Consider the following 12,704-nt stretch of genomic DNA (forward strand, 5'->3'; position numbering starts at 1 on the left):
TCTCTCATCGGGACTGTTTTTTTAACCCTACCCTAAAAAGGGGTACCGGCTTTAGGTTTCAGATTAGGGTTTAGGTTATTTTACTGTTAGAACGAAACAACATTTTGTTGAAACAATAAATAAATAAGAATTCTAAAAAACGTTTCGAGAAACGGTAGCCATTCTTCTACTCTGTAGTTTTAGTTGTGTGTGATCGTTATTGTTACAGGTCGTTTACTGATGATGGTGGCTTTTTATTGCTTGTCTACGAAAACGATATCAGCATCAAGGGAAAAAAAAAAAATTAAATAGTTATTGCCTATATGTTTTGCACACATTTGCACAATAGCATTAGTCCCATAATCTATAAGATTCTCATAAATTTTTTACACACAGTAAAGAGTTCTTGTGGTTTTTGTTTACACATATTACATGAATAAACAGATGTAGGCAATAAATGTCCCGATTTCAGAGACGTACTCACCCGTTTGTTCGCAACCTTGATTACCACAAAACGAAACACAATCCTATTGTGTGAAGCATTTGTGGAGCAAGTACACGGTCCGACATTCCATGTGCAAAGTCTTTTCAGTACTAATTAGTTGGATTAAAAAACAGAGTCCATATTCATCCGCTCACAGAAACACCATTTGCACTCAAACCGGATACTTCTTAGCAAAAAGAAACACTCGCAAGATCACAGAACAGCTATGCTCACGACTGCTTTCAAAACCTTCCTTATGTCAGGCGTCAGCATATTTTGGCTGCTGTCGGAAAGCCGAGTTTTCTCGCTCCACGGAGTCCGCAGAATCCTTCGTGAAGTACAGTTCTTGGCAGAAATGGCCTCAGAAAAAGCGCCCAAACCAACTTTTACCATCCTTTGAAGATTGCTTTTCGAATGATTCTCTTGAACAACATCTACGTGAAATATTGAATCATACCAGTGTCTCGGTTATTCGTGTCACTCAACCCCCAGTAGCTTTGGATAGAGTCGTTATTATCAGCGTTGATGGGTTCTCGCCCATCAACAAGCTAGGGGATCGATGCCACGAAGAAGCCGATTGCACAGACGAACCTGTCGACATGGGCGAGAGAGCTGTCCGGAGGTGGTTGTTTGATCATCAAAAAAAGGCCGAAGTCACCAAGATTGTACTTTACGGCACAGACACAATTGCCCACCAGCAACGCAAGCTATGGAAAATCTTAAGGCAATACTATGAGCACATCTCAAAAGCAGACTTTATCTTTTTTATCGTGCATGGCCAGAGCTTCGCAATTGCGGTCCATCTTTTAGCAAACATTACTGAAGAGTCTTGGCTTAAACCAGATACTCGAGTTAGCGTGTGCTCCATGGCTGCCATATCCACTGGCCTTATTCCAAACTTTGTAATGAAATATCCCAGAAGGGAAACGACAACGCGGCAGGAAAGAACCATGCTAAGGGAAATCCAGGGTACGAAAAATCACTCTCTTGATACCAAACTTCTATGCTAATCGCGTACATAGATTTGTGTGATGCGAGCAGTTATGCTTCGCAGGTACTCAGGAGAAATGTCGAAAAGTGTCTTACTCATCCGCACACAAAGTTCACGCTCTGTGGTTCGTTGGATGACCAGTTGGTAACGATGAATTCAGCAACATTTTCTCTTATCACACACCCGGCCATCTGTCGGCTCGAATTTGTGAACGGCGAGACTCAAACCAACGACTTTGTATCACATCTGATGTCAACTGCACTACTAATGAGAAATGTAGGTTTGAGTGACCATGGAATTATACAGGAAATAAGCCTGTTTTTGGCGGGAAACATGTACATCGGCGACGGTCACACATACCTTTGGTAAGTAACTCTTTTTTCTATCCTTCTCGCTAACAATCATGACGCCGAAGCAAAGAACCGGCAATCTATGATTTTGCCATTAGACATGCCCTGGAAACTACCAAGTCACCGAGAAGAAAAGTTACCATTGAACACTCGGACATCTCCAGATCCATCAATCCGTTTCACCTTCCTTGGAAGATGAGAGGATTTTTAGAGGAAACGCAACGGACGAAAAAATTAAAAGCACATGCGCTCTGTTTATTGGATGAGTTTAGGAACTGGAGACCCATTACAAACATCTTCAAAGAGTTGAAATATCGACTAGAAGTTATCGTCATGTGAGCGTTGAATCGCTTTGAAGTTAATCATGCATCTATAATAAAGTAAAAAACAAAAAAAAAGAATAACAGGTTATCCATGCACATAAATTGTAGTAGAATGCCAAGCCTATTGAGCCGTACATTCAGGCACACTCTGAGAATTTCCCGAATAGTATTCCTCTTCCTCAGTATGTGAAGCAAAACGGGCTTCACCACCGAATTGCGTTTTATCTCCAATTCGACCCTCGACATCGTCAATTAGAGTATTTGCACTGACAGAAACATGCGGTGCGCGTGGAAGAAGTTGTGCAAGTTTCCTTGCAACGTCTGGTTGCTGGTAAAAATAATCAGGCGGAAACAGAATATCAACCTTGAGATACAGGTCACCGCGAACATCAATATACCGGCCTTTCGGCATACCCTCATTGGACACAACTATGCAATCTCCAGGGCGAAGTATCTTTCCAGCTGGCTGAGTATATCTCAAAGCTCGTCCATCCAATGTGGTAATTAAAACACGAGAGAAACCACAAAGTGCTTCGGCCAAAGAAATTTCAACGGTAGCCATCAAATCATCTCCTAAACGCTCAAACACATTGTGGTCTTTTTCGCGCAAAACAAGGATCACATCACCAGGAACCATACCCAAGGCCTCATCAGCCATACCAGGTTGGACAATTTTGTCTCCATCATGCGATCCAGGGGGGACGTTAAAAACAAGGATCCTTCGTTGGTCAGTGACTCCTTTACCTTTGCACCGTTTACACCTGTCCTTCTCTCTGAATGCAACACCTTTTCCAGAACATTTGGGACAGATAACTTGTTGATTCGTCAAGTAGTGACCCTGCACCTGGCGAATGTGATGCTGATAACCCCGGCCCTGACAAGCAACGCATGTGCGTTCTTTGGCAAATCGTTTTCCACCGGTGCCTTGACAACCTGAACAAGTAACATCACGCGTGGCAGCCAGTTTAATTTCCCTACCGGTGTACATGTCTTCCAAAGAAATAGGATATTCGTGTATCACATCCGAACCTCGTCTTTTGCGTTCACGAGCAGCAAACTTTCCAGGGCCACCACCCATTGGCATGCCAAACATCTGTGAGAGCAAGTCATCCATTTCCATAAACCCAGCCTCTTCCATTGCAGGCTGTCCTTTTTCATCGAGACCATATTGGTCATATTGACTCCGTGACTGAGGGTCACGAAGAATATCGTAGGCTTGTTGGATTTTTTGAAAGCGAACAGAAGCTGTCGCACGTTCCGTCTCTGGTACCTTATCAGGATGATTTGCTAAAGCATGCCGCTTGTACGCCTTACGTATGTCATCAGAAGAAGCATTCACTTCGACTTCAAGCAATTCATACAGAGTCGTATCAACAGCCATGGAGAAAGAATCAACACCGATTCAAATTCAAGTGATGATATGTCTCAACTCTTTAATTAATATTGCGTAATTTTTTTTTCCCTTTTTTCTCAAATTAGCAAAGAAGGTGGTGTCGACAAGAAAAAAACGAGGAAATAGAGATGAGTGCTTAAGTGGTCGAAAAAATCAACTGTTGTTTGTTGAATTATGCAGAAAGGTTACGTGGACAATTGGAACCGTCAAATTTTTAACCTTTTAACTTAAAGGTCGGCGAAGGATCAAGTCGAAGGATAATCGTTATCATATAGGGCTAGCAATAAGATGCCAAAGAGAAAAGGAACGTCAAAAGAAAAAAAAAAATGAAAGTTGTAGTTGTAACATGCTTTTACCTGTCACCGCTTGTAACCTTCCAGTTGTCGATCCAAGCTTGAGACTTCCAATTGAAGAGCAAGCAATTCATCTTGCAAAAACTGAATTCGTTTGTTTTTTTCCTCATTCAATTCCTCCTGCACACCCAATTGCGACTTGAGCACTGTGATCTGTTTCGTTGCCAAGTTTTGTTGGCGCTTCTGGGTCTCTTGGACTTCTTTGAGTTGGTGAACAGCCATATCAAAGTCTCGTTGCAACTTTTCGAGCCTCTTTGCGTCTGTACTGACTGAAGAATTGCCGACTTGGTCAGTTTGGCTAGATGAGACGCCAGACGATGTGATTATATTCGGGTCTTCTTTCATTTTCGCCGTCTCAATTCCAGATGTATTTGTCGTCTCGTGAAACACATAGTAAAGAAGAGCGTGGTACTGTTCTACAATTTCGTAGTACGACTTTTCGACGATGTCGCGAGAACGAAGCTTCTTTTCCAACTCCATCAAGACAGAATGTCCCAACAATTACAATTACAAAAACAAAAGCAAAAACAACACAAACAAATGATCTGTAAGCGTCTAAAACCTCAAGTTACAATGAAAGAACACAGTCAGTGTGTTCATGAGAGTTTGGGAGTTGGTAAGGGCGCGTAGTCGCGTCGCGTGTTATAACCTTAATTACCGCGGGTCATCTTGATGTCACTTGTCACCTTAGTGGGTAACGAGCGTGGGTGGTCTACCCTGGCCTTACAAACGAACAACGTTCCTCTAACACATACCAGACGAACCATTGAGTTCGATATATTGAGCGTATTTAACTCTAATTTATCTTTTAATTGACAACGGAAGCGGTTCTCGTATTCTGAAAAGAATCATCACCTCATACAATACACAGATCACCTTTGAAAGAAGACAAACATGGCGATTAGAAAGAAACTTCTGCTCAAGGTTATTATCCTTGGTGAAAGTGGTGTCGGTAAAACATCCTTAATGAATCAAGTAAGTTCGTGTGAAAACCTGGCGGAGTTTGTACAGGATTTTGTCTAATCTCGGTCAAGTTTGTAAATCGTAAATTCAGCAAGGATTACAAGGCGACGATTGGTGCTGATTTCCTCACGAAAGAGGTTGTCGTGGACGACAAGATTGTAACTCTGCAAATTTGGGACACCGCTGGCCAAGAACGTTTCCAGAGTTTGGGTGTTGCATTCTATCGTGGTGCTGATTGCTGTGTCCTCGTGTACGACGTGAACAACAGCAAGTCTTACGAGTCCTTAGACAGTTGGAGAGACGAGTTCTTAATTCAGGCCTCTCCCAACAACCCAGAGACGTTTCCTTTCATACTCATTGGCAACAAGGTGGATGTAGAGGAACAGAAACGCATGGTACGCGGCTTATTTTACTCGATTCACGAGAATAAACACTAATACGCGGTTGTTTAGGTTTCGAAAGCCAAGGCGTTGGCTTTTTGTCAGGCAAAGGGTGATATTCCGTACTACGAAACTAGTGCCAAGGATGCCATTAATGTTCAAGAGGCTTTCGAAGCTGTTGCCCGTCTTGCCCTGGCAAATGCTGACGAAGACGATGTGACAAACGACTTTACGGATCCGGTACACTTGGAGTTGGAGACGCAGAAGGCTAGCTGCTCATGCTAGAAACCACACATATTTCCGTCCTCTTTTCTTACTCTTTTTTTTTTGCAAGCACTCATATATTACGTACCCTATTTTCCCCTTGCAGTTCTCTACCTCTGGTCTCCTCACCGTTTGATAATGAACAGCAGGTTTATGTCAGAGGCTGCTGTTTAACTTATGCTTGTGCTGTGGGCATTTTTGTTGCGTTTTTTAAGTTTCGTGAGAGAAGGAACTATCGTTTTCTCTCTGCTACGCATTCCGGTTGCTGATACAAACGTCGTCTCCCTTGGCAGTGTCTGTCTCATCACTTTTTAATACCTTACAAAGGGTGTCATTCAATATAAAGACTGCTATAATTCTGGTTACACACACACACACACACACACTTCCACCCCATAGACAACTAGTTGAATCGAAATCGTAAACCACCGTAATATAACATAACAATTAGAGTTCAGAGATCCGATACGTTATCATGGTGCATTTATGTTTTAACGAAGCTTATTGCTCGTGAATTTTGCCATTTGCTTATACTAACCGGTAGCGTCCACTAACGCAATCGAAACTCTTTCCTGAGCCGGTTCCGTCATAAATCCATCTCATTCGCATAACACTCGTATATTTCCACTAGATAAAGGTTATTTCTATCTATATGAAATAGTTGTTGTTCTTTTGTTTTGTTCCTGTATCATTTACTGAAGCAGATCTGCCCGGTTTGAATATCAGGCCAAGTTACGCTCAAAACCCATTCATGCATCGCTAGAAGCTAGTGAAAACAACCCAATTTGTTTAAACACCGGCTAGTCTACATACTCGAGGTGGAGCTAGTGTTCGGATACACTGGAAACATAGAAGAGCTAAAAAGGAACCATACAACGATTTGCTAGGCCTCTTGAGCTGTCCAGTTGGCGGAAAAGAACTAGATATCAAGTAAATTTTGGGGGCTCTGCGTTTTTCGTTTTGAACTGAGAGAATCCTCTTTCTGTATTCTATTTCCGAGTCTTTTTCTTCTTTTTGCTCGTGTGTTAAAAGCGTCTTTCTTTATCTCCCCTCTCTTCTATCACTTCTCACCATGCAACGGAGGCTAGTGGGCATCATTCTGTTGCTCCTCGTGGTCTTCTTGTGGCTTGCAAGTTCTTTTCTTACGAGTGATTTGCTCAACGATTCAGACTACTCAAAACCGTTCTTCATCACGTATCTTAACACGGGAACCTTTGTTTTCTATCTCATTCCCTGGTATTTTAAACGACGCAAAGCGGAAAAAAGACGGTTGACTTCGGACGTGCATTTATATGAATCAGTCCGTTCTGAAAATGACCCGTTTCAAGCCAATCCTCCTCCACTTACCGAAAAACTCGACGTGAAACATACAGCTTACTTGAGTGCAGGATTCTGTGTGCTTTGGTTCTCGGCCAATTACTTCAGCAATGCTTCTCTCGGCTATACCAATGTGGCTTCTTTCACCATTATTTCTTCTCTCAGTGGTTTTTTCACACTTGGCCTTGGTGCCATTGCTAATGTGGAACGGTTCAGCGTCGCGAAATTCTGCGCCTTACTCGCCAGTGTTGCTGGCGTAATTCTTGTTTCAGTACAGGATGGAAAACAGGCAGACCAAGGGGTGGAACTCCCGACGAAACCTATTCTCGGTGATACGTATGCACTCATGGCTGCATTTTTATACGGTTGCTACTCTGTACTGATAAAGTTCCATGTTCATGACGAGGAACACATTTCCATGCATTTGTTTTTTGGTCTTGTTGGACTGTTTGACCTGCTGTTTTTATGGCCCATCATGATTTTCTTGCACAACGCGGGAGTTGAAGTTTTTGAGCTTCCTTCTGATCTGGCAACGACTGTTGGTTTATCGATTAATGCATCTATAACGTTCGTATCCGACTACCTTTGGGTCATTGCTATGTTAATGACAAGTCCGTTGGTCGTTACTCTCGGAATGAGTTTAAGTATTCCTCTCGCTTTGATCTGTGATATTCTCTTTAAGGATCACTATACAAGCGTCTCTCTTTTCATCGGCTCCTTCTTAGTTTTTGTGGGATTTATCATCGTCAATTCAAAAGTCGATCCATAAATCGTTAGAAACATACAGGAGCACTCTCTCATCATGTAGTGGACATGCATTCAGCAGCGTCAACGAAACCAAACTTCACATCGCCTCTTCCTCTCAACAGGTTTTCCTTTTTATTTCCTACCTCCCATACATAAACTAACATGGGGTCTCCAAAACATCACCAGACGCACTTTTTCACAAGTTGCTTCAACTGTATCATGTTGTGTTCTTATATTCTGGTTCCTATACAAGCAGCATGTTCCATGCATTTTGTCTCTGGCAAAAATTTGCTCGCTTATTCAGTTTTCCTATATTCTTTCGTTCGTTCAATCTTAATAGTTCGGTTACCTTCTTTTCAATGTTTATTGATTGTGAAAACCCTGTTCCTTATTACGCTCGTTTTGTTTGACATGTTTTGTCTCTTGTATATTGCCATATTCTTTGTATATTCCTACTACGTCATGTATAAATAAAGTTTTCAAATACCCCAGAAACTTGAGAAAGCGTGAGAGCAGTCGTTTTAACGTTGGCGGGGTAACGTTAATTTAGTTGCTGCGCATCACTAACCTGACCGTGTGCTAGTACCCTTCCAGACCAGAGCCTTTCACCACAGCTAATGACCCAGGGAGGTCACTTTGTACGAGATTTTGGGACCATATAAACTGTAGAACGCGATTCAGCGTGTTCTTAGCTTTCGTTTGATAGCTTTTTTTTCTGTTCTTTGGTATTTTTGACACATTGCTATAGACTACTTCCGTTAACGGTGATACTGCACATTTTGGCATTGGATTTGAGGTTTCTGACACTGGGTTTCTGTAAATATATCCTTTTTAAAAGTTGTTCTTTAATTTCGTACAGCGTTCTCGCTTTTTTTGTTTCATTGTCTTGCAATATTTCGTTTCTCCTCTTTTTGGTAATAAATGGTCCAGAAGGAGCACAACGGGCCACATCACCGTGCTTCCTCCGCGCCTACCAATCTCCATGTCACAACAGATCATGCTTCGTCTTCTCGTCCGAAGAAAGCCTTCGGCAAGAATACGAAACCACCGGTAATCCGACGGAACATTGCACCTGTCTTTGTGCAGGATAACTCGATCATCCGGCATTCGTCTGTACGAAGTGATAGACCGCAGTTAATACGTGCGAAGAGGGCGGTTGCGGAGCAATCTAGTGAAATTCTGAACGATGATGAGTCTGTGTCTTCAGCACATTCTATCTCTCCCATTTCACCAACCGAGCCCAAGGCTGCTGGAGAAACGGACGGAGAAGCAACGGCAAGTGAAACAAATGGGGACATTGATTTGCTCTCCCCTTACATTAATGTGTTTGCAAGTGGATCATCTCTCTCTGCAAATCTTATGCCCCCGAATTTACTTGCTCATTCCGCTAGCCTTCCCCCTGGTTCTCATGCTTCTCTGGTTGCTCAGCTTCAGGGACGCTCTCGTTCTATCGCTGGTTCTGATTACAGTAGCAGTTGTTGTAGTGATCAACACTCGGTGACTTCAACACGACTTGAAGGTATCTTTGCTGATGCACCTGAAGCAGGTGGTCATGATAAACTTCTAGTCTCCTCTCCGCTCTCTCCTACCCATGTTCGTTCCGAAACAGCAAGTACATACGGCACTTTGGGTCGTGATATTGGGGATTTACCTCATCACAGTCCAGCGTCGTCATCGTCTTCGGGCGGTATCCTCGACGGAATACAGCAAATATCACCGACTATATTTACTACGTCACCCACAAGTCCAAGACCCAATTCCTTGGATAATGTCTTTGCAACACCTCATTTACCTTCGGGTTCCTCTTCCTCGTCCGGACTGGCACGGTCAGTCTTCCGTGATCGAGCAGAGGTACGTTCTGGTATCCGATCAGTCTCCGCTACTCATTCGTCGCAACATCATCGACGGAGTAGTTCTGCCACGAAAGTCTATACAAGTTTTTTTCACAAATCCCGTTTCTTTCTACTCTTCACTCTTGGCATTATAATTCCCCCCTTCTGGTTGCTCGCAGCATTGCTTCCCATTCCAGAGGAACATTCCTTCAAGATCACAATCCGACATGTGCAATGGAGGATGATTAACCGTGTATTCTCGTTTCTTGGCGTAGCTCTTATTTTTCTATTTATTGGACTTGGTGTCTCGGGCTCCAGATCATCCTCCTAGTCATTACCCTCGAACTCAAACACATTGCATTTCTCGTATATACCCTTCTCGTTTTCTGGCTCGTTTTTTATATAACCCGTACATTCTTTTTGCCTTTTCTACGTTCATATGAAACATCTCTTCGAGCACTGATGCAAGGTAGCCTTAAGAAGTAATGAAAAAGACTTTCAAACAACTCTGCACACCGGCTTTATACGGGACTTCGGGACGTCTTATTAAGGCAATAGGAATACAAACCTTAGTAACCATTTTCCAAAACTTAATTTTTATTAACAGAATTTAAACAAAAAGGATATTGTAGGTCGCACTATTTACTGTGCATATTTAAGTTTGCGTTAAGCAAACAATATGGCCAGGCAGATCCGGGGCAGGCCATGTCAAAAGGATGATTTTTCTACAAACGGTCCCAGTTACCAATGTTCAAAAGATCACATCTGTGTTCAGCATCATCAGCAGTTTCAAGGTTACCGATGGTGTAAACAGTTTCTCCGTCTTCACGGAAGAGACGAGCGGCTTCTTCGGCATGCTCAGCTGCGACGGCCACAACCATGCCGATACCCATGTTGAAAGTACGAGCCATGTTGGAGGTGGGAACGTTACCAGCGTGCTTCAACCAGCTAAAGACTGGGGGAACAGGGAATTGTTGAACGTCGATAACAGCCTTCAAAGTCTTGGGCAACATACGAGGAACATTCTCAATCAAACCACCACCGGTAATGTGAGCCATACCCTTTACAAGTCCCTTCTTAATCACGTGCAACAAGGGCTTGACATAGATTCTCGTGGGAGTAAGCAGGGCAGCGCCCAAAGTTGTCTTTTCGTCCCATGGACAGGTGGACTTGTACTCCAAATCACTGACCTCGACAATCTTACGGACCAAAGAATAACCGTTTGAATGAACACCATCGGAAGCAAGACCTAAAAGAACATCACCGGCCTTGAAGCTGTCGAAGTTGGGCAAAAGTGCGTCGCGGTTGACAGCACCAACAGCAGTACCGTTGGTATCATAATGTCCATGGGGATACACACCGGGCATCTCAGACGTCTCACCGCCAACAAGAGCACAACCAGATTGCAAACAACCGTCAACAACACCCTTAACGAAATCTCTAGCATCGGAAAGAATAAGCTTGCCAGTAGCATAGTAGTCCAAGAAGAACAAGGGTTCAGCACCTTGAACGACCAAATCGTTAACATTCATAGCGACCAAGTCAATACCAACAGTGTCGTGCTTTTGCATCTCCAAAGCAATCATAAGCTTAGAGCCGACACCATCAGTAGCACTGACAAGCAAAGGATCTTCATAACCAGCAGCCTTCAAGTCAAAAACACCACCGAAACCACCGATGCTGGCGTCAGCACCGGAACGGCGGGTAGACTTAACAAGATCCTTGATTTGTTGAACGAATGCATTACCAGCATCAACAGAGACACCAGCGCTCTCGTAGGTTAAACCGTCCTCAGCCTTGTTCTGAGGCTTAAGGGCACGGTGGGCAATATCCTTACGATAAAACATGTCCTTGAAATGAATGTTGGCAACACCCTTGTAAGCACTGTCAACAGCGGAGCGGACAGTGTCGTTGACAGCAGAGACGCAAATGACACGGCCACCGTTCGTAACAACGTTGCCGTCCTTTACAGCAGTACCGGCATGGAATACATTGACATTTGGCTCAGAGATTGGATCGACCTCAATAACGTCGCCCTTGCGGTAAGAACTAGGGTAACCGCCAGCAGCGCAAACGACGACACAACTGAACTTATCCTTAACCTTCAAGTCAATAGCATCAAGACGGCGATCAACACAAGCGAGCATAAGCTCAGCCAAGTCAGTGTCCAACAAGGGCAAAACAGCTTGAGTCTCAGGGTCACCAAAGCGAACGTTGTACTCAAGAACGACGGGTCCCTGCTTTGTGACCATCAAACCGGTGAACAAGATACCGACGAAAGGGTAACCCTCACGGCGCATGCCATCAATGGTGGGTTGAACAATTGTTTTTTGGATTTCAGCCATCAACTTAGGAGTAGCAATGGGGGCAGGGCAATAAGCACCCATACCACCAGTGTTCAAACCCTTATCGCCATCCAAGGCACGCTTGTGGTCTTGAGCAGCGGGAAGCGACTTGCAGGTGTAGCCGTCACAGAAGGTAAGAATAGAAATCTCCTCTCCCTCAGCCAACTCCTCGACAACGACAGTTTTGCCGGCAGCACCGAACTCCTTGTCCAACATGATGCTCTCAAGAGCAGCAATGGCTTCATCCATTGTCTTGGGCAAGATAACACCCTTGCCGGCAGCAAGACCATCGGCCTTAATGACAAGCTCAGTCTTAAGACCCCATTCTTGGACACATTTCTTGGCGGTCTCGAAGTCAGTGAAAGACTTGTGAGCGGTGGTAGGGATGTTGTTACGCTGCATGAAATCCTTAGAGAAGGCCTTGCTTCCCTCCATACGGGCAGCTTCCTTAGAAGGACCGAAGCAAGGGATACCTACACGACGGAAATGCGATTCAATGCCCTCAACCAAAGGAACTTCGGGTCCAGGAACAACCAAACCGACAGACTTTTCAACAGCAAATGCAACGAGCTTGTCAAAGTCACAGACGCCGATGTCGACGTTCTCAATCTTGGAGTCCTTGCCAGCTGCTTGAGTACCACCGTTTCCGGGTGCAACATAAACTTTAGTCACCAAAGGTGATTGAGCAAGCTTCCAAGCGAGAGCATGCTCACGTCCACCATTACCAATGAGAAGGATTGCCAAGGACATTTTCATTGACTCTGAGAAACCTGCTACGTAACTCGTCAGAAAATCGTCGAAAAAACACCGGAAAAAAAGCACACGATAGTACTAGATCGTCTCTCGTACCTGCTGATGTACTGAATGAAACTATAACTAACGAAATTGAGCAACTCTGGCAGAGTTGTCGTTTTTGTAGGGGAGAAGGGGATTATGAAGGTTGAGTTGTTGTTCGTGAAACCTTATTCTCAGAAAAACCGAGT

The 12,704-nt window shown here is 43.8% G+C and overlaps 7 protein-coding genes across 7 annotated transcripts; 4 read left to right on the forward strand and 3 right to left on the reverse strand.

Moving 5' to 3' along the window:
• The first annotated feature begins 124 nt into the window (after positions 1-124).
• On the forward strand, positions 125-4,623 carry SJAG_03134 (hypothetical protein). The gene is made up of 3 exons (XM_002174264.2): positions 125-1,432; positions 1,486-1,819; positions 1,870-4,623. The coding sequence occupies exons 1-3, from the start codon at positions 553-555 to the stop codon at positions 2,141-2,143; spliced, it is 1,488 nt and encodes a 495-aa protein (XP_002174300.2). The 5' UTR covers positions 125-552; the 3' UTR covers positions 2,144-4,623.
• SJAG_03135 (DNAJ protein Xdj1) lies at positions 2,249-3,508 on the reverse strand (the record flags this gene model as incomplete). Its single annotated transcript, XM_002174265.1, has 1 exon — positions 2,249-3,508. The coding sequence occupies one exon, from the start codon at positions 3,506-3,508 to the stop codon at positions 2,249-2,251; it is 1,260 nt and encodes a 419-aa protein (XP_002174301.1).
• Positions 3,880-4,353, reverse strand: SJAG_03136 (hypothetical protein; the record flags this gene model as incomplete). The annotated part of the gene is made up of 1 exon (XM_002174266.1): positions 3,880-4,353. One exon carries the CDS (start codon positions 4,351-4,353, stop codon positions 3,880-3,882), a length of 474 nt encoding a protein of 157 aa, XP_002174302.1.
• SJAG_03137 (GTPase Ypt7) lies at positions 4,585-5,992 on the forward strand. The gene is made up of 3 exons (XM_002174267.2): positions 4,585-4,848; positions 4,908-5,231; positions 5,289-5,992. The coding sequence occupies exons 1-3, from the start codon at positions 4,768-4,770 to the stop codon at positions 5,499-5,501; spliced, it is 618 nt and encodes a 205-aa protein (XP_002174303.1). The 5' UTR covers positions 4,585-4,767; the 3' UTR covers positions 5,502-5,992.
• SJAG_03138 (membrane transporter) lies at positions 5,936-7,928 on the forward strand. The gene has a single exon (XM_002174268.2). The coding sequence runs from the start codon at positions 6,553-6,555 to the stop codon at positions 7,564-7,566; it is 1,014 nt and encodes a 337-aa protein (XP_002174304.1). The 5' UTR covers positions 5,936-6,552; the 3' UTR covers positions 7,567-7,928.
• A 177-nt stretch (positions 7,929-8,105) lies between these two features.
• On the forward strand, positions 8,106-12,622 carry SJAG_03139 (hypothetical protein). Its single transcript, XM_002174269.2, has one exon. The coding sequence runs from the start codon at positions 8,466-8,468 to the stop codon at positions 9,705-9,707; it is 1,242 nt and encodes a 413-aa protein (XP_002174305.1). The 5' UTR covers positions 8,106-8,465; the 3' UTR covers positions 9,708-12,622.
• Positions 9,932-12,700, reverse strand: SJAG_03140 (phosphoribosylamine-glycine ligase). The gene is made up of 2 exons (XM_002174270.2): positions 12,571-12,700; positions 9,932-12,494 (listed from the first exon to the last, which is right to left on the reverse strand). Exon 2 carries the CDS (start codon positions 12,475-12,477, stop codon positions 10,102-10,104), a length of 2,376 nt encoding a protein of 791 aa, XP_002174306.2. The 5' UTR covers positions 12,478-12,494; positions 12,571-12,700; the 3' UTR covers positions 9,932-10,101.
• Between the last annotated feature and the right edge of the window lie 4 nt (positions 12,701-12,704).

The sequence above is a fragment of the Schizosaccharomyces japonicus genome (assembly GCF_000149845.2).
Source record: "Schizosaccharomyces japonicus yFS275 unplaced genomic scaffold supercont5.2, whole genome shotgun sequence".
NCBI lineage: Eukaryota > Fungi > Ascomycota > Schizosaccharomycetes > Schizosaccharomycetales > Schizosaccharomycetaceae > Schizosaccharomyces > Schizosaccharomyces japonicus.